The sequence below is a fragment of the Poeciliopsis prolifica genome, unplaced genomic scaffold (assembly GCF_027474105.1).
Source record: "Poeciliopsis prolifica strain line A6 unplaced genomic scaffold, Auburn_PproV2 SCAFFOLD017, whole genome shotgun sequence".
NCBI lineage: Eukaryota > Metazoa > Chordata > Actinopteri > Cyprinodontiformes > Poeciliidae > Poeciliopsis > Poeciliopsis prolifica.
Window position 1 is genome coordinate 5,804,543 of NW_026562392.1, and position 22,092 is coordinate 5,826,634.

Below are 22,092 nucleotides of genomic sequence, written 5' to 3' on the forward strand. Positions count from 1 at the left end.
TACAGATTGGATGCAGATGTGTATGCAAATGTACGCAAACACACAAAAGCTGCATGTGGTGAGCTACTGTACGCGCACATATTGTTTTGTGCATGTGTGTGTGTGGAGATGCTGTAGGTGCCACGCTTATGTTTACCATGCAGGTCGTATATGCATGTACTCTATGTGTGTGTTTTCTACGTGCAGCTCAGCTCCTCACACTTAAGTATTCATCCCAGTTGCCGACGGTGCAGCACGGCTCTCGCCACACACTGATAACACATGTGGGGCGACTCTTCCAGCTGGGCCTTGGCGCTGCTCGGCTCCTCTTCGGCACAGATAGCAGCTTTCACCGGGTCCGCAGAGACCCGGCAGCCTCAAGTTTCCTCTGTTCCGCCCATTTAAAGCCACTCGACTGTGAGAGGAGTTTTAATGCGGTGCCACTTACAAAAACAACCCTAAAAAGGTACATTTGTTAGCCGGTTTGTGCAGCGGAGCCGCACAGTCCAAGCCCAGATGTCGTTACAAAAAACAATCCTATAAGTTAAAAAACTATCCATTAAAAGTTTTTTTTTCTTTTAAATTGTTATTACTATTACTATAATTGCATGCAGCTGAAAAATAATTCTGCAAAATATGTCAGTTTTTTTTATTTTGTGTTTTTTTTCCTCTGTGCTTATACAATAAAATCCGTCTTAAATATGTTCAGAGCAAAGAAAAACAACAACAAACGAATAAAATAACTTTCTTTTGTGTTCAAAAATAAAACTGAATATAATTTCAAATAGATCAAGTCTGTAATCAATTGACATTTCTTATAAAAATGCTTGAAACTCCTTTATTTTAATAGTTTAGTTACCATACAAAGCTTAATATGCATATATAAACCCAAGGAAAACTGTCTAACATCAACAATTTTATTGGGTGTTCAGCCAATCAGCAGCAAGGACAGTGAATGGCATTTGCTAAGATAGTTCAACTTCCCAAGATGAATTTTCATTCAACTATTTTGGAAAAAAAGAAATTAAAAAAAAGAAAAACATTTTGAATAGGTGAATTTTTCCTAAGAAATTTGAAATTAAGTTCCAAAGAAAAATACACAAATAGGTGAATCTGTGAATAATGAACCACAAGTGGGAATCTATCGCATTCCAGTGGTAAAGTGATGTGTCCAAATATATGATTGGACAGCAGAGTTCTGATGCACGTGTCTTCAATAAGAGACTGCACAAATTGATACTGCAGCAATGACTGCGGTTCAGTAAATTGTGCAGCTGTAAACCAGAGAAATGATAAAACATTAGGCACACGTTCTCACATTAACAATGAGCAGTTAATCACAAAGAAATGCTCATCTGTGGGTGTTTATGAGGATATTGGTTGGAGCTGGTTCTCAACGTGAAATGATGCGCATCAATAGAACTGGAGGAATTTCAGATTTTTAACTCAGATAAAATCCTGCCAGCGAAAATGACATGAACTACTGGTTGATTCTTCTGGCATAAAACAAGGAATTAACTAAAATTTTCTAATGTTGCTTTGTAAAATGACATTAAATGTAGTTGCCTGGACCACTGATGTAAGCCTGAGAGGCTAGATTTATGTTTTAGCTGCCTTCTCGATAGATATATCGAGGAATCAACAGAAGGAAGAAAGACAGAATAACTTTGAAAATTGCTAAAACTACAACTAAGTTGGATTTTGAGAAACAAATTCAGAAAAAAAATAAATAATTTTTTTCCCATGTTTCCTTGTTCTTGACATAACTAAATATTAATGGAAGAATTGATTTTTGAGGCATTTATTGAAATAAATGTAGAAATAATTGAAGAAAAAACATAATAGAAAAACCAAAGTGAACCTTTATTTTCAGGTCTGTAAACTCAATGAGGGACCGATCATCTGTTCAGGCTGCTTATGCCTCTTAGGGAAAAAAAAAAAGAACAGCGCCAGCCCTCCCTCTCCATCTCTCATTACGACCAACGCTACGAGACCCCACCACAAAAAAAAAAGAAATCTATAGCCATCGATCCCTTTGCCCAGCCGCGGTCGCCACAATTATTCCTGAGGAGGAAACGTTGGCGATAAATTACATGTGTGCTTTTCATCTGCTGCTGTGCGAGGCTGAGCGCCATGGCGACCGGGGCGGGGGTTGCGGGGTATCAGTGGGAACAACGCCGCGATCAAACTGGAGGGTCAGATCAGCACCTCCAGGATCTCCAAAACCTCCTCAGACCTCACTGATCTTTGTCTTGTTGTCGCATGACAACAGGAAACTTCAATGTTTTCTTCAATGAGGCTTTACGTGACACAAATCCCTTTTTATTTTATTTTTTTAAAGCATGGGAACAAAAAAAAAAAGTTACTGAAACGTGTAGCACGTATTGATGCAAATCTTCTTCTGGGGCATGTCTATCGCACGTTGAGACTGCTCTGAATGGAGAGCCTCTTTTAACATCGGTTTTTTATTTGACTTGCTCATTTGATTTGAACATAAACCGTTCCACTGTACCTCTGGCTGGATGTCTAACCAACATCAGGGCATCGTGCTGCCACCACCGTGTGCTACATTCAGGATGTTTTCCACTACTCTCTCCACGTAAGTTCAAACAATCAAATTTTGGAACAAACTTCCTGAAAACTGCATAGTAGCAGAAACACTGAGTTTCTTTATATCTGTGGCTAAAACCTCACCAGCTCATAGTTGCTTTTGAACCATAATAATTGAAACCTTGACCGTCATGCTTGGTACGTATTGATGATTCCGACTATGGCGTTCCGACAACATGCAGTGTCTGTTACGGGTTTTCAAAACTGTTGACTGTATGATGTGTTTGACGTTTTTATATTGTGATGATGTAAAGCACTTTGACCTGCTGTTGCTGAAATGTAAATAATATTGACACATATCATGAAGAGACCCGTGAGGCTAGCAGTTGTCTTTGGACGGTGGGAGGGAGCTGGGATACCTGGTGGAAACTCATGCCTGCACTGGGAGAACTCGGTGGAAATTTGACTTTGTGTCTGAAGTTCACAATCATTCAGATGGAGGTTCTAAAGAACATCAATCAGGTCAAAGGTCAAAAAACACCTTTTTAGGTTACGCCTGCTGATGCAGAGGAGAAACCTTTATGTTTGCCATATGTTGATAAGAATTCTCCGCCTTTGTTCCCATGATGCACTCCAGCCCTACCGCTTCCTCCTTTGAATTAAACAGCAAGGCAATAAAAGCACTTTAAAGTCAAACTATACAACCTTTTCTTTGCATGGGTGTGCAGATTTATACATACAGTGCGTCTGTCTGTGTGTGTCTTTTAAATAACCCCGGAGGAGTCAGCATGCAGCTATAATTGCCTCCCTCATTAGTTATGTTTTAGCAGAAGCGGATGGGAGGGCAATTAATTTTACCGCTTAATTTTTGACACGGAATCCGCCGCTGTATTGATGTGCCCGCCATTTTGGGTCTCATTTTTCAGTGAAATTAATTGACAAAGTGCGAAGATTTATCAGCGGATCGCCAGATTAAGCGACAAACTGAAGCAATGAGGAAATCAATTGCCTCCCCTGCATTCCCGGCCCTCCCCGCCACTCGTAACACCCAAGTGCCTGGGAAAAGCTGGGCGGGTCAGATGTGGTGCGCTTATTTATTTATTTGAGTCGCTCGTTCATCAGTTGTAACAAATGACCCTGGCAGCTGACGAACATTGAAGCCCCCCATTGCCCCCTCCCTTCGTCACTGGCCTTCTCCCTCTTCCTCAGACACGACTGCTGTGTGAGCGGGGAGCGATTAACATAAAAAACACACAAATCAAGAGAGGGACAATGAATCCTGTAGAAGGAAGGAAACTGACGGTAGAGGTGTAATTCCCGCCCCCCACCCTGCCTCTGACGACCACCACCCCAGTCCGTCTCATTTGTTTTATTTTTTTTTCAAACTGAAAGATCTGAATAAACCAGAAGCTTTATTTACACAATGACAGACAATATTTGAAGAATGGTGCACAAAAAGTTTGGTTTTCGGTCGAGCAAAATGCATACCTATCCAGCTTGAATCGCTAACATTTACGACACTTTGACTTTAATGATGAATTTTTAAAAAAAGAGAATCACTGAAAGTCAGTGCTGACATTAGCATAAAGTAAAGGAGGGATATAATTTCAGTTTTTACCCTTTAAGCTAATAAGTTAGCTTGCTGACAGCATAATTTTTGTTTTCTACCTGTAGGCTAATAAGTTAGCGTTCCTAGCTAACAGGGTTATGAAGCTAACAGGTTCATTCAAGACACTTTTTGTTCATATCTGAATCATTGTTTGGTGTATACAAATAAATGTTTACAACTTCTTATTCCACATTTAGATGATTTTTTTTTCCCCATGTGCCCTTTGTTGCCCTAAGAGTACATCCTGGACAGACTAGCCATCTGTCCAGGATGTACTCTTCCTCTCACCAGTTCTCTCTGGCTACCGTGGACCTCCAACTATTCGCGGTTCAAAAGTTGTGAATGCACCTAATTGCAGATTTTAAAGTAAATTACTCATAGAAAATGTGTGTATTTGCAGATTACTTTATAGAACATATGCTACCTGACATGCTACTGGCTGGGATTTGCAAAGCATCCGATTGAGGGTCTGCATTATTTTCTTTGCTGCTGATTGGCTGTACCCTCAAGAGCAGAATTTTTGTTCTATTAAAAAATGGAGATCCATTGTGATGCAGTTTCTGGTCCTGTGGCTCCATAACTGGCCTAGTTTGAAGGAATTTTATAATCGATGGAAACATCCTGTGCATTTTTACATCGTAGGAAACATAAAATCTTGCACTACTAACTTTTGGTTACATCACCTTTCTCATGAGGAGTCATCTTGGTCATAAGAAAATCTGGTCGGACATGATCTGGTTGGAAAACCGTTTTCGTTGAGCTGACTGGGCAGATCCAGAGGGCTGGATCTGGATTCAAAATGTATCGTGCTGTGTGGTCAGCGTCCCCCAGATTTACTACCATCGCCCTGAGTAATGCCAGTGTGTTTCTCTTGCAACATTCCCTGGATTGGTCTGCTCCCTTTCTTGACTGCATCCAGCTCAGAATGTGGTAATACGATAATTCAGAACCGGGACTCATTTCTTGCACGTCTATCGTTGATTAAATTTCAGTTAGTTATTTTTCCGGTATCAGTGATGTCTTTAAAAAATTATGGAACCATGGTAACAAAAGAAGCTATTGAATAAAGAAAGCTGTTTTGTAAAACATGCTAACAACATGTCCATATTTTGTTCTGGCTGCAAGAAAGTGAGAGAGAGCAGGGCTATCAGAAGATAACAGGAAGTCGAACAGATTGATTGAAAAGTTTGGACTTCTCTATCAATCTGTCACGGAAAGTATGGGAACTGGGAATACTATGGGAATGTAGGAGTTTTCTCTAAATGTTGTTTCATGTATGCTAGTTGTGTGAGCTGGGCTAATCAGTAAGATGATGTCAGAACTTGTGTTAAAATAATAGTGTAACTCATTTATAGCATCAAGAGGTCACCTCTGTACATATTAATTAGCTTGCGAATGACTCCTCTCTACAGAGCAACAAGAAAAAAGTGCTTGATGTTGTTCTTTTATCACCCATAGCACCTACAAAGGAATAAAAAATGGCTAAAATCAGTATTGGCAGGTCAAAGCTTTAGAAACAAAACCAAAATATCTACTTCCATGGAAGTAGATATTTTATGCTTGTGTTCGACACAAGAACAATACAGACTTTACTCCTCTGGCATTAGGACCATAGCTCACATCCTCTCTGTTCCCGACAGCTCTGATCTCTGGACAGATCAGTTCAACTTCTCAATCTCTTTATTTTATTAGTATTGCATCATAGCTCGGCAAAGGAGTCGATTTACAACCCCTAAACAGATCACAAACATGCAGATAATATTTCAGTGTGTCAGGTGGGCCCCCGGAATGTGATTGCGGCCACGGGGAGGCTGCAGCGAACCGTCCAACCCGGCACCAATTACCGACAAAGGAGTGTTGGAGGTCACGGCGGTGCAAATTGCGTTAGTGTTCCGAGTGTCGCTAATCAAGTCAGGCCTTGTCGCTCACTAGGAATGAGGTTGTTTCAGGTCTGTTCTTAATTCCCTCCGCTTTCATATTTGCTCACCCCCTGATCTTTCAAGTTCTCTTATTCAATAACTTTTACCATCTCAATCACCCTCTCTCTCTCGAGCGTGTTTCCCTCCTGCCGAACTCACACAAGGACCCGAGCATGCACACGAGCACACCCACACACACACCCACACAAACACCTTTCACCTCCTCAGGTGACAGCTACGGTGACAGTGTGACGCCAGCCGCCTGATGAGGAGTGATGAGAGCTGGAAACTAATGAAAATAAAACGTCTAATTATGTCAGAGACGCCTTGACGCTACATCACTGCTAAAACACATTTAGAATAGCATCCAGCAAATCTTGGACGCACGAGCACACACACACACACACACGCACACGGGCTTGAGAGTCCGCGCGCACAGCGGGCGCCTGTGACGGATGGAGGGTTCTGCTGCAAGCGCTCAGTCAGCCTGTCAGGCCGGTGGCTGCTGCTGCTTCTGTCATTGACTTAAAAGGGCATCAAGGAGCCATGTGTGGGACATTACTGAGGCCGAGGGGAAACCGCTGGGCTGCAGCATAAAGACACTTTCAAAGAGGCTGACTTGGGCTCCTATCGAGGGGCTATTATTCAAGACAGTATCCTCCCACCGCCCACTGAACCATCTGTCGATCCAAAGTTTTTTGCAAGTACAAAAAAAAAAAAAACACCATTCAGTGCAGCACCACAGAGTGTTTTATCGGATCTGCAGATTCGAAAAGGAGCAGCGGAATTGGAAAGACAAGCCGCTGCACGGAATCAAGGTGGCATAATGAGAATGTGCACTAATCTGAAAACCCAAGATCCCCCCCCCGTTTGATCTCGGCTCAGCTTAGAGATCCATCGCTTTTCTGGAGATTTCAGTTCGGTTACGATGAACGAGAAAGTTGGGCATTTCCGCCGCATCAATTTGTTGATTGAAATTAAAGGAAACTACCTACACCAACTTTAATCCCGATGTTGCCCTATTAGCGGGAAGTTGCAATGCTATTACAGCATGTACAACATGTTTACATAAAAACATTTCTGCATTTTCTTCCAAAGTCTGACTTCTTTTGCTTTTATACAAACATTCTTCTTCTGAGGATTATATTTTCACTCGGATTTGCATCATTTCTTTTTTTTTTTTTATCCTTCCAAAAAAAAAAAAAGGCAACACAAACCGGTCCAGTGTGGAAAAAAAATACTCTGAGGCATCAGATGGATTTTACCAAAACATGCTTAGTGACCAGCTGGATTCGAAGAAAACACACTCTGTGTCCAGATGGAGCCTTTTGGGTGGGTGGGGGAGGGGAAACCACACAGCTTCAACCGTCGGATTTGGAAACGCACGCCACCTTAATGGCCCCTGCAATGTGACTCCTCCAAGTATTGAGGACGGCCGCAAGCAAAAACAGAAGAACCCGAAGATTCCCCCGCACTGCTCATCTTCTCCCCTTTAAACTCTTAATTGGCCGACGAGGCGTCTCCTAGCAGGCACAGTTCTATCAGGATCAGGAGGTTGTGTTTAACCGTCCGACTGGCTGCCAAGAGCTGGCTCCTCTTCGCCTGGATGTTCATAACGACTACAGATGGACGAGCGGCGGCTATTATTGGCCCAAACTTGTGAATGTTCCTTCCAGCCAAGGCTGAGAAGATTCATGGTAAATGTGAGATTTTCACAGTTCACATAAACTTCGATTTCACTCAAGTCCGCAGCCATAAAGTGGATTTTAGCGGATCCAAGTACGGATAAACAGCTCTTTGTCCCAAACTCGTTGACTGCCCATAAACGTCAGATCTCATGGATTCTGCCCTTTGGAGTGCCACTTGCAATGCCTCGCAAGCGCATTCCTGCCACAGGAACTTTTTTTTTTCCCGTACATTTTGCCTCGTTGCGACCACAAAAGTTCACTGTGTTTTATTGGGATTTTGCACGAGGCCGAAACAAAGTAGCGCACAAATGTGACGTGGAGGCGAAAAAAGGCACGCGCTTTGCTAACCTTTCTTTGCAAATGTGAAGACGTTGCCCGTTCTTCCTTGGAAATAAATCCACGCTCGGTCAGACGGAGAGGGAAAACCTCTGTGATTGTCACTTTTCAAGTCTTGCCTCAGATTCTCAGTGAGATTTTGACGTGAGCGTGTTCGCTTGTAGCTTTAGCTGGATAATAACGACCGTCCAGCTGGAGGGTTAAACCTCTTCCCAGGACTTTTGTAGTCCGGAGGAAGCCGTGCCCGCAGCATGACACTCTCACTACTGTGGTACACAGAAAAGCTCCATCCCAAACAAAAAGGGGCCAGTCAGAGCAACTTCTTCCACACGTTTCCAGTCATTTCTTCTACAAATAGCAGATTTTCAGAATGTACGACTAATAGCTGTTGCGTCATTATATTGTATTTTCCCACCTGAGCTGAGGATCTCTCAGTTTGATTACACATAACAAATGTACTGAATCTTTTGAAGTCAGTCCATTCTCTCTCTGTCAGTATAGAATTAAGTGACTGAACACAATCAGCTGCGCTTGATTTTATTAAAACAAAACTATTCATGTCGACGTTCAAGGTTGCAATGTCAAGACGTTCAAGGTGCAAACATGTGGGGTTTTTTCCTTTTTTTTTTTTTTGGGGTGGAGGACGGGAGGCGCAGCCGCCGAGAATCGGCGGCTGTGTGTCTCACCGGTGTGCGTCCTGTAGTGGTCCTTCATGGCCGACAGGTTGAGGAAGGCGTAGTGGCAGGACGGCCAGATGCACTTGTACGGCTTCTCCCCGTTGTGCAGTTTCATGTGGTTGTTCAAGGCCCACTTTTCGCTGAAGGAGCGGTCGCACAGCTCGCATTCGAACTTCCTGCGGGAGGGTAAGAGAGCCAAGAGGAGCGGGACCAGGAGGAGGAAGGAGGGGATGAAACAAGAAGTTATTTACTGATCCCAAAGCTGATGTTAAAAAAATAAAGAAAGAAAGAAAACGGTAGAAAATCTACTGAGAAAAAGAGAAAGAGAGAGAGAGGAAATGGGGGTTTGCTGGGCACTAGTACTTACACCCACAGAGCACGGAGGCTGTGTGATTGTGTTCTGTACATCCAAACACACACACATACACACACACACACACCCACACACACACACACACAGAATGCAGTTGGCTGCTGGTGTGTCATGTCTGTATAAGCAGGCATTGATTTTTCTGTCCAGACCTGCCACCTCCACCATTTATTCTCTGCTTTGCACCAGGGCCCAGAGGACTAGAGAAATTCTGTTACAGTCCACACACACACACACACACACACACACACACACACACACACACACACACACACACACACACACACACACAGACACACACACACCCTGCAGGGCCAGTGGGGAGAATAGAGTTCACCTGTCCAGTGTCCCCAACCACTTAGCCAGGGCTAAATGAACAGTTAGCAACATTTTACCTCCTGCTATCCTCTTAAGGCTCTTGAACCGGAGCATCTCTGCCTATCAGAACCCGCTCTGCAGCACAGCTTTTTGTTTTAAGATCACTACAGCGTCACATAGTTCAGATAGTCAGAATCAAGTCAATGAATGTAAGACATGATTCATTGTTTGGTGCATTTTTTCATTTATTTATTTATCTTTATTTTTTTTCATTTTTGTTTTTGTTGGATGATGCCAAAGGCACTCAAAATATGGCGTGTGAATATGCACGCCATTCTGTCTTCGCTCTGGACATCTGTCTATTCTTCACGCCTACGACTGATGAAAAAAGAACGAAGAAAGAGAAGAAGATGATGAGGGAAAAAAAACACACAGCTCTGGCTTTTTAATCAGTGTGTAGGATGTTTGCACCTATATTCATCCGCCGCCTTGTTCGGCTTTGAGAAAAAGAATGGGGGGGGGGAAAAAAAAGGAAAAACAGAAACGCAGAAGACAATAGCGAAACCCGCCTGTGCTTGAATTAATCTTTACCCCCGTGCGATAATTTAGGCGCAGAATGACTAATGCGCGAGTCATAAACAAATGAAGTCAGCTTTTGGGGAGCATTCGTCTTGCAGCGAGGGGCCGTGTTATTTTAGGGAGGGCGGCTGTCTTTAAGTCCTGATTGTGTCGCTTAATCCCCGCGGTATCTGTTTCATAGCGAGCAGCGTGACACTCACCTGAACAAATAATGACTCCGAGCAGCATGTAGCATGTGTCTGAATCAATAATTCAAACTCATACATCTTTCTTACTGGAAAGGAAGAGGGAGAGGGTGGAGGTGTGGGGAAGGTTGGAGGGATGGAAGCTGGCTTTCGTATCAATCTATATGCTCCATGGAGATGGATCTAAATGTGATGAAGATGTCGCCGAGCGACGGTTTACAAGGGCGTCTTCGGCTCAATTGCGAGGAAGGATGAGGCGGCTTTAGAACGACGGCGGACGCACGTTTAATGGCTTAGCACCGAAGCGCGCTCAAGGTCTGTTGTTGTGGGCCCTTCTGGTTCTGGTCTGTATCCTCAGAACCAGAACCAAGCATCAGTTTCTATGCTCCACTAATCTGGAGCATAGAAAACCTCAAAACAGCTGAAACGCCGAGTCCATTCAAATCAGGGGTGTCAAACATTCACGAATGGTTAAAGCATGAATAAGTAGCTGTCTCTGCATTCGCTGAGAACTTCTTAAAGTTAAAAATTAAGAGATCATTTAAAATGATCGGTGTCTCTGATTTTACTCTTTGTTGGTGTAAGTTTGAGTAAAATAAACATTGTTCTTTTATTCTAACTATTGGCAATATGTCTCCAAAATTCTAAACAAAATTTTGTATTAATTTTGGCAGAAAGCAGAAAAAAACTGCTCTGATTTGATTGATAAGAAATTCAAAAAATAAAATTACACAACAGTCATCTTGAAAGTTTATGTGCACCTCTGGACTCCAAAGGGCCACATAAAAAGTTGTGGCGGGCCAGATTTGTCCCCGGGGCCTCGGGTTTGACACACGTGCTTTAAATCAAGGCTTAAAACTCCACCTGTGTAGAGTTTCCCTTGATTATCAATAAGCTGAACATGATTGTGCTTTCTTGATGATGACAGTTCGACAATGTAATGTTTATTGCAGATCAAGTGCTTTTAAGATGTAAAGCACTTTGATCTGCCTTGTTGTTGAAATGTGCCACACAAACAAAACGTGACTTAAAATGAGAATCCTGGTTTCTAACTCTCCTCTCCAGACTTTATGCGACCAGCAGCATCTGCAGCTCCTTCCACCTCCCTCCTCTTCCTCTCCTCTCCCTGTGGTATTTATAGTAACAGCTCGCCTGCCAGGCAGAGGTAAATAAGATGAGTGAAGAGATGCTATCTTTTATTGTAAGCATTATGCACAACATTCCTTTTGCTTTATGAGCTAAACGGGGGGCCATTGTTTATCATCGGGGCGTAATCGCCCAGTCGGCGCGGGCCTCGAAGGGCGCGAGCGCGGGCGGCGAGCGCGGTGGGACGAGTGGCGTGAGATCAGGAAGCCGAGAGGAAGAGGGAAGGATGGAGGCGCAGGAGGAGCTGGCAGAGTCGGTGGGGGTTTTTGTAAGGATGAGAGGAAGGTTTGCGTCTGCTTTTACGGGATGAGATGGAGCGCTTTGATCTTGTCCCTGCATGTCAGATCCCGTCACGATCCACCGCCTCGCCCATACATATGCATAGTGCCTCTAAACAGCCAGGCACAGGGCAAAAAAAATAAAATAAAATAAAATAACGAAAAAAAAAATAAAGATCGCACCCAGAGGTGGGAGGCAGAGCGGCAGACGGATGGAGAGCGGGAGAGAGCAGGTGTGTGTGCTTGGAGGGGAGAAGGGAGGAAGAAGAGAAAATTAGATTTCTGTCCATTTCAAATGTCTGAAAACTTATCAGAGAATTAAACTCAAAGTCGTGGAAATAAATTCGCAAAGTCCTCCCTATGAAAATACAACACCCGATTTAAAAAAAACAAAAAAGAAAATAATCTAAATTACACAAGAAGGCATTCATAGAGCATGTACTTTAAAATATCCTCCTTCAAAAGAGCTCCAATGATGTCTTCAGAAATACATGTGGTGTGCTTTCATGTGGATATCAAGTATTCTTTAAAGTCCGATCTTCCAGTACGTTTCCCCCTCCTCAGGTTAACATGTTGATCTGCTGAGTCTCTAGTAGAGGTGGTAGTTTTGAATAAAAATGAAGGACATCCCCATCAATGAATCAAAGCATGACCCCAACCGTCATCCGACGTTTTCTATAGATACTTTTCCTGATTGGGGGAAAATCTGAAGTTTTAGTAGCTGGCTGAGCAAACGCCGATCTAAGCCGTCAGAATCAGATTTCTGGCCTACTAACCAGAGCATCTCAAATAAGATCCCTCTGAATTTACCAAAAGGCGATGAGTTGTCTTTCAATACCATTTGTGCAATGATTACAAAATCACAGTTGGATGATAATGATGGTTTGGTATTTGCTAAAGGAACTGCAGAAAAAGCAAAGTTGTTGTTTTATTTTTTTTTTTTAGGAACTTTTTACTCCAAATTATGTGCATTTAGGCTGATGACATCACACCAGACAGGAAGTTGACATGAAACAACTCCACATTTCCTCTCCCACTGACTGACACTACAAATGATCTCTTCATGACTTCAAGGATGAAATGTGCACCTTCTGAGAAACTCCTTTTGCTTCTTTCTCGTCAACAAATCATCCAGAAATCCATGCAGTGTTTCACCTGCAGCTCAGATGTTTTGCTGCAGCCATTATGAACACAAGTCAACACAATTAAATAGGGCCGTATTGACACCAAAGCAATGAAAACATCAGATAAAGCCATTTTGCCAAAGGCACTGGACAAATCAGCAACGTTTTATACCTGAGCACATGCAGGATGTTTATATTCGGAACTCTGTGTGCAGCGCAACTTTAAAACAGAAATGAGAGGACTCCCAAGCTATCGCTCTGGAGTATGGGATCAAGGTTTTCCATGCAGCTACAGCGGAGGAAGAAATGTGCACTACGACGTCGAGCTGAATGGAGATTAACCTAAGAAAAATCTGAAGCACAAATCCAGACACCCGCAGCATTCAACAATCCAAAATGGCCGCACAGCACGAGAGACGGACAACAGACAGGTACTGTAATGAGGAATCAGTTCCAAAGTAAAAAAAAAACAAAAAAAACAACAAAAAAAGTCTTCTACATTTTAAGATTTCTGTACAGCTCTAATTTAAAAACATCCTAAACAACATTTCCCATTATTGAGCGCTTTCTCGTTGTATCATCCATCCAGATTCTGTTTTTCTTGCGCAAACCAAATACATTCCCAACTTTGACCTTAACAATAAGTACCAAACTGTATTATTTGTGCACCGTTTCATCCCTACCATTAAATCATTGAAAATAACTGAGAACAAGAAAAACAAGCGTAGTCAGAATTGCTCAAGATACCACAGCCGGCCTGTTGTGACATCACAAGAGGAAATCCAAGTGTTTTACTCCGACTAAATGGTTTACAGCAAAACAAAGACTAATAAAAACCACTGACCATTGCATTTTATATACATATAGGAGACAAACAATCTCTGTAATTAGTCTGGGTATATTGTAGCGCTACGACAGGCGAGGTGCTTTAAAAATACTGGCAAAAGTGCAGAAATGCACCAGAATCTCAGACTCAGTAAATTACAACTGTATGACACCTTCTATATGTGTAAATATATACTTCCACACCATATGTTTACATCGTCGTCTTAGCGCACAAATAAAGGAGACGAAAATAAATCAGACGTACATAAGAAAGCGAGGCAATAACTTCACGAAACGCTCATCTGCAATCACAGACAAGCCCCACTTTGATTCATTATATTTCTCCTCTTCCCTCCTCCTGTGTCTCCGGCTCCTTCCCTCTCTTGATGGCGAAGCAGAGTCGCCTGATTGACGTTCTGCGCCGATTTATTCGCAGACACAGGTGAGCGTCTGGTAGTCGACATCCAGAGAGCCGGCATGCCGCCGTATCCATACTGTCACTCATTACCATATCTATACTGCGGTGTGATCCTGAGTCAGTTCCGGCACGTGGGGCGACTGTCAGAACATCGCTGGCTTTAATTGTGACAGAGATCCCTCAGGAGGAGTTACTGCACCTCTAATAGGGGCTGGGAAAGGGGGAAAAAAAGTAAAAAAGAAAAGGGGTAAAAAAAAAAAAAAACAATCTGGTTCATTACCACACACTCACTACCACCCCCAAGTGGCGAGGCTGTGTCTGTTGAGGGAGAACCTGCAGAGTGTGTGTTTACTGTTTCATTATTATTTTTCTTTTTAAAAAGGGTGATTTTTAACCCAGTCCATGAACAATTTCTGTCTTACAAAAGCGTATCTGGAAGCTCAGTCCACGCTGGCAACGCGCCTCTACTTGTTTCCAAGCCCTTCCCCCTGAATTCATCCGGCCAGATCCGGTGATGTGGACCCGTTCGGACGCACCAAACCGCTTTCCCCCCGTCCCGAACTCTCTCCGCATTGTTCTGGCCGGCCATCGCGCAGAGGAAGCGATCCGCTACGCTCTCTCGCGCTGCAGCACAAAGACAGAAGAGGGAGAGGCCGACGCTCGCCCGAAGCCAAACTGACACAAACAGACAACTTCAAAGTGAAGACTGTTGTTTATTTGGCGAAGGGAGCGGAGCGGAGATGGCGAAGGGAGGAGGAGGGGGATAAAAAAATAAATAAAAAAAGAGGAAAATTTATCTGATATGCAACTGTCAGGAGAGCATTTTCACATGTAAAATAGCAAGAGAGTGAGAGAGATTACCTAGAGGGGGGAACATGACAGCATTCACTAGGGTCAGGATGGATCATCATCTTCAGCAGCCCCCACCGCCTTTCTACCCACTCCTCCTCCTCCCTCATCTCCTTTTTTTTCTTCCTCCCTCCATCGCTCCAACTTCATCTCTCCCTGTTTTTCCCCTTTCTCCTTCCTTCCGTTTTTCTCCTTCTCATCCTGTTTTCAGACTCCATCACTCTGCACTTCGACAACCCCGGCAGCTTAAATCCAGACTAAATTAGCTGAATGAAGATTAAATCATTTGGCCCTGAGCTCTCCGAGATATTGGGAGGAAGACTGAGTAAGCTCTAAATGGCGTCTGACTCGGTTCGGACCTATATAAGCGTCTTGAGGAGAAGCTCTTCCTTCAGTGGCAGTCAATTGAAACCTGATTAGAGGCCGGGGCGGGCGGTTCGTTGGGGAGCGGGGGGAAGAAAAAAAAAGAAAAAAATGGGTAAAAGATTACATTTCTGGGACAACTGTTTCCTAAGTAAAGTCACAGGCTTCGTTAGTTTTCGTTTGCGGGCTCAACGTTGACCGACGACAGGTTGGGTTTTCCCCCGGGAGGCAAGAGATTGAGGAGGGCAACATCATCACTCACAGTGCTAAGGAGAAGTGCTTCAGGAAGAGCTGTGGCCTTTGTGGTCTGCGGGTGCAAATCAGTTTTCGGCATAATGCTTAGTTTCACATTCAAATGCAGCTAATTCAATTAAGCCTGAGCCTGTATACAGTTTTTGCTACCTTACGGTTTTGCTATCTGCTCAGGCAGGCTGTACTTTGGTTTGTTGAGATGGGAAGATGTGGGCTTGTGTTTTACGTTTTTTTATTTCCTTTTTTTTTTCCAGAAAATGTTCTTTAGCTTATTTTTGTTGTCGGATTTCGCAGACTTAGAAACATCACTGCAAAGAATCCAGTCAGTCAAGAATATTTCAGTTCAGCTTTTACAATGCTGTATTGTACTCATATTTGTCTAATTTCAAAGTGTTTTTGATGCTTAAAAAGTGTTAAACTGGGTTCTTATGTGTTTGACGAAGAGAATTGTTTTCAGTGGTCTCTACGCGTAGAAACAGCATCAATAGGAATCTCTGAACCCAACGCCAGCGTATTTGCTAGCGGTTAACGCTTAGCCAGTCTCTGCACTCTCCCATGACTAGCCGACCTGCTTTTTCATTTCAAAAACAGACATCCCAAACATAAATACACAAAGTCAAACGTTCTGTATTTGAGGCTCATAAAAATATGTTTTCACAAGATTTGCTAGAGCCGCTGGTTACCACAACGCCAGAGGGATATTTAGCCGTTTTACTGATGTTGTTTTTTGTCACTGAAGCCACATAATTTCTTTACTCACAGGAAATACAAATCTTGAATACTTAGAATGCAATGTAATTCAAAATTTTAATGTTGATTCTTTGAAACTACAATATATTTGAACAGTTCAAGAAAATAAATAAATCCACCACATAAAAGCTGCAGATTTCATCATGATCGCTATAATATCATTACATAGTCTCAAACTATCTCAAGAATATCACTCATCTCAGAAGGCTGAACATGAAGCCTAGGCCATTTATCATTTATCACTTATGGTTTTATTATTTGCTTATTAATTATCTAGTATTTATACCCAGAGCATTAAAATGCCATTCCAAGATAGTCGATTTTACACAAAACCTTCGAACAAGACATGACATCATAGAAAAAAACCCCCAACAACATGCCATGTCATGGCACGGCAGAACACTGTGAATTCAACCCAACCGATCTCCAAAACTATTAAGTAATGGAGCCTATCAAAATGACTATCATACTTCAAAGACATGACGGAAATCCAAATGATTTCTTCACATTTTGACCAAAATAAATTGTGTTTTTCAAAACCACAGTACAGATTGCTCAATAAATAACTCCTACAAGTCCCTTTAAGATGTCCTGGCTTAAACAGGGGTTATATTTCAGTGAGAGTGGACTTGCCCAAACTGAGATTAACAGCACATGGTCACGGGGTGTAAAGTAAACTCTTCAGGTACATTTTCTTCATTGTGCAGAAAAAAAAAGTGCGTTAATGCGGGGTGGGGGAGCCGCACAGAGCAAGCGCAACATAATGTTCCCGGTTTGATTCCAGGCGCCAGGCCATTTACTGCACGTCTTCCCCCCTCTGTCTCTGTCTGTTTTCCTGTCCGGCTATTAATAAATAAAAGCCACAAAAACGTTTCCTAAACAGAGTAAGTTAACATGCAACGATGAGAAAACGGTTTTGTAGAAGTGCTTTCATTTTTACTTTATTACCATACATCCTGAAAATACTTAAACTAACACAGATGCGCCACGGCCTGAGTGGAAGTGATGAGTTTATGGGCAGGAAATGAAAGTAGATGGGTTAAAGCAGAAATCCAAAAAATAAATAATTAAAAAGCCTGAACTGACCCATAGCTGCTTAGAACTGCAGCACAAAAAGCTGAAGCAAAACAAAAAAATAAGAAAGTCAAAGTTACTGGAAGAAGTGCAGTAAATGAACCTCCAGTGAGACGAGCGGCGCTGCGTACGACTGCAATACAAACAACGGCACGCAACAGAGATGCTGCGGCTGATTTGTGTTTACCTTCAATCCCAGGAGAAAGAATGAAAGAAAGAGAGAAAGAAGAAGAAGAAGAAGAAGAAGAAGAAGAAGAAGAAGAAGAGGGGGGCGGAGGAGGGACGAAGGAGAAGAAAAAGAAGAAGAAGAAAAAAAAAAAAAGATAATGAAATAAATAATAAAAGACCAAGCCCATCAGATAATCTCCTGTTTATCCCGCTGTAGGGCAAATACAAATTGTCAATTTCATGAACATGGTGGACGTGATGAAAGCGGGGTGAAGGAGCCTCCTGCCTGACAAACAATCAGGAAATGTTATCTTAATATTGTTGCACGGTTATTCAGCTCATAACTTAGGGGGTGCAGAGGAGCGGAGAGGGTTGGAGGGGGGGGTGCGAGGAAGGAGGGGAGGCACAAAGGCCAGGTCCCTCTGTGGTGGCCCTGTTATTGCCTGTTTTTATTGGGAGCCATAGCTCAACGGTCCCAAACAGACAAACCTGGATATGACCCTCAGAAGTCCATGCAAACACGGACACACACACACACACACACACACACACACACACACACACACACACACACACCCCACACACACACACACACACACACACACACACACACACATATACACACACACCCTGCGGATACACCACAACACACACCAACCTCAATTAGAAAGAAGTCCTTTTGAGAAGTAAATGAACCCCTCAAAGGATTTCTTTTTGTGTTTATGATGTCTTGTTGCCTCTCTTGGTTCACCTTAAAAGCTTAAGAGGCCTTACAGATATTAGACAATTATTCAAAATGCTTCAACAAAATGGCCGCAAATCAAGAGCTTTAGAAAAAAGAAAAAGAAACAAAACGGGCCTCCTGCTAAAATGGGAGAAAATGTGACTTGTGTGATGTGGCAGGGATCAAAGGCCAATCCAAGACCCCATCAACACACACGCACACACACATCTTTTAAACACTTTGAAAAGCGTCCACATGCTTCACATCTTGAAAGATTTTTTTAATTTTTTTATTGTAAAGTCTTGAATTTAAAGCATCGCAATCTGAGCAACAGCCACCGAAATTAACTATTATCTCCGTTTTTATATATTGCCGGTGCTAAATTGCGTCGGGAAGAATTACTATCAATATGAATATCTGCAACAATAACTCAGGCGCAGTGCTGAGGACAGGATGCTCTTTATCAGGCTTCTGATAGGCCTTAAATACAGCACAAGGCAGCCATATCAGAGCTTTTTCTCTCTAATATCAGGCCGCATTAGCACCTCGTAAATCAAATTACACTGCTAGAATTTCATTAGGCTCACCTGCCAGCGCTGCTGTGCTGCAGAAATATTTATGTTTTCATGCTGCAATTGTGTGCTCTCAGGTACACAAAAGAGAAGTAATGGGAGGTGGGGGGGAAGAGAAAAGAAAAAAAAACTGGCGATAAACCTAATTATCTTTTAAGAATACAGAGAAAATGTGTCATAAATTGTGGCGATCCTGAGGAGAACCGGCGGGCTCCGGAGCCTGAGCGTTTGAGCGGGGTAGAGGAGCCGTTTACCATCTTTAACCGGGGCTAAACTGCCACAATCCAATTAGCGGCCTCCTCAAATTCGCTCTAAACAGAAATCAAACAGGGTGATGTATGACAGCGATCAGCGGGCCCTCGACGACGGGCTAATCCGATAAAGCGCAGAGCAAGAGCGCTAATAGTGAAAATACTCGCTCAAACAAACACACACACACACAAAACGAAACGCAGCCGAAATCTTATGACGGGAGTCTGTCTTTGTTATTTAATTACCTCAAGAGAATTTCGCATTTCCATTTGTTTATCTGTTGTTGCTTGATGAGAGTTGCAGCCACTTGCAACACGTAAGCCTCCGCTCGAGGTGGGAGGGAGCAGACGAGCAGGAAGGCCGACATTCCCACAGAGTTTGCTTCCCAGCAGCTGGGCTCTGGATGGCCGGAGTTGGTGCGGATATGGATTTTGATTAGACACAAAGGGAAATGACTGAGCCAGTGACCATAACGACAGGCACTTAATAAAAGGTGCAGTCTATACATCAAAGAGCATGCGGTTGTAAATCATTGGGCCCTGTAACGACCTGCATCCCTATCCCATTACGGAGTCCCCCCCTCTCCACCCCCTCACCCCAAACAGGCCACTCATATTTACTCTCCGGGCGCCAATATCATTTTAGAATAATGAGCTTTGCTCTTGATCTAATTAACAGGGCCCTGGTTCATTTGTTTGTTTTATTTTCTCTTTTCTGTCACTAAAACTAGGGCCCTGGCACGCTGCCTTAAACTCAGGAATATTAGTCTTGAGAGGTAAAAGTTACACTGTTGATGTCTCTCATCAGAAAGTTTAAGCATACAAGAAAGTAAAAATAATGGCAGGTTTCCAATACAAACCACTAACCAAGCGTAATAATTTACTATGTTTTGATTATGCCTAATCATTTTGACTGGGATTCATTTGGACATGTTGGTTCACTCTAATGTTGATCATCAGATCCAGGTAGCAAACAATAGTGAGGGTTATATAACTATATGGCTTATGTTATGAATTAATATATTCTTTTTGTAAAAGATAAGAACTTTGATTAACTTTAAGATTGAGAAAGTTGTTTTTTTTTTGTCGGTGTAAGATTTTAATATAATGCTCATGTCAAGAATTGCGAAACTCTCTGAATTGAAATCTTTTTTCAGCAGATTTGAATGTTGTTACGAATGAAGTTACATTTGTGCCTCTATAACAAACTAGTTATGTTTTATTGCTGACAGAGGGCTTCATGAAAGGAAGAATTTAGGTGCTTGTTCGTCATTTGTCTTTCCAAAGAGGAGCCAACAGAGGCGTCAAAATGCATCGACAAAAACGTGTTTTTGAACACCGACGACTACAGCTCTTAAACTACGTCTTCAGCTTAAGATTTTCTAATTTCAAAGAAGTTTAGTTGATCATGAATCAAATAAATAGTTGAAATATGAATTTAGAAACGTGGCTCTGAAGTAAGATGTTTGAAATAAAGGCTAATATCCTGTTCTGAATAAACTGTTAGTTGTACAAATATCTCGGGTTCCCATTTCATCAATAAAATATAACCGAAGAAACACTGGCTGTTGTCACAACATTAAAAACGACGGTGAGAACCTGCTCTATTTAAGAAATAAAACTATCTGAACAGAATCACCACAGAAATATGATTAAATCCAATTCATTTTGTCAAGGAAACGGAAAAGCAAGTCAAAACTGTTTCAGCTGTTGTTCAACGTATGCATTTTTCTACTCAGAAATACACAAATCTACATAAATAAATGGTGTGAATTGCTAAACTGGTTTCATCGGTTCAATCTGGTAGTTTCTTCTATCTGTGTACGTGTGTGTGTGTGTGTGTGTGTGTGTGTGTGTGTGTGTGTGTGTGTGTATGGGGGGCGAAAGAGGGGAGGAGTTGTGCTCCAGTGGGCAGAAGTAAACCAGGTCCATTCTCTCTCTTATTACTAGAATTGTAATTCAATGATCACCTTAGATCACACGCGTGCCATAAATCAGATAGGCTTGACAGAGGATGAAAAATTGTATTAATAATGTGAAACTTATTATACAGTCCCAAATGCTCCCTTGATAAATGACATTGTTTGGGCCTGACAATGATTGCATTTAAAACATTATTTCTTTCCGCGAGTGTGTATGCGGGTGTGTGCGCGTGGGCGCGTGCGGTTTTGCCGGACGAAGTGGCCGCGGTTTTCGAGGGGTGGGCAAGATGAGAAAGGTGGGGTTCCAAAGCCTCATAAAATATTCAAGATGTTTCCCACCGTTCCCTCTTGAGTCCAGAGGGCAGGCGATGGTTGTGTCGGGAGGGGTATAAAATAAAAATCAGTGTGTGTGTGTGTGTGTGTAGCCATCAAGAATCAAGCGGCTGTGTGGCTCACCGCAGCTTAAACACCCGAGCTCAGGAAAACCACAAAAAGGAGCTGCACACATATTCGAGTCATAAAGCCGCACTATTATCATGACAGAGCCGAGTCAGACTTCAGCCGCTTTGAAGAACTGCAGAAAGCGAATCGTTTGGTTTATTACAGTATTTGAGTTAGTTTTTTTTTTTTTTAGTCTTCAAACCCCAGACTTGAGGTTTTTTTTTCATCTCTCAATTTAAATAAGTGCTCTAGAGTAAGTCTCGACTTATTTCCAGACTTGCTGTTCTTCAAGAAAAGCAAGAGAAGTGCAAAAGGCCACACACACCCGCTTCTGAAATGTTAGTTTTCTTTGCTTCATCACCTCGGAAGAAGCTAAAAAGGGAATCATTTCCTAGTATTTATCAGCATTCTGCATTTATCAATTTGAAGAAACTCATTGAGAGACAAACCAAAGCCATGTTTGTTTGTTTTTTTGCCATTTACACCTGGCTCACCATGCCTGTGGGACAGATAGAGACAACCAGCCTGTCTGTCCAATTCCCGTGAAGCAGGAAATACCAAATGAAGTATGATTTAAAAAGTGGACATTGTACAGGCAATAAAGCATGCAGAGAAAACATTGCCTCTAAAGTCGGTGTCACAGATTCTTGTTTCACCATCAAAGTTGAAATACTTAGAGAATCTTATGAATGGGCTTAAAAGCGACGAAACGGAGGACGCTGAAA

General features: G+C 42.4%; 1 protein-coding gene across 1 annotated transcript in view; it reads right to left on the reverse strand.

Moving 5' to 3' along the window:
- The window catches only part of znf407 (zinc finger protein 407), a 179,549-nt gene that overhangs the window by 61,257 nt on the left and 96,200 nt on the right, over positions 1 to 22,092 (reverse strand). The window contains exon 6 of the mRNA XM_055042037.1: positions 8,768 to 8,934. Coding sequence (XP_054898012.1) covers positions 8,768 to 8,934 — 167 coding nt within the window. The remainder of the gene's footprint in view (positions 1 to 8,767; positions 8,935 to 22,092) is intronic.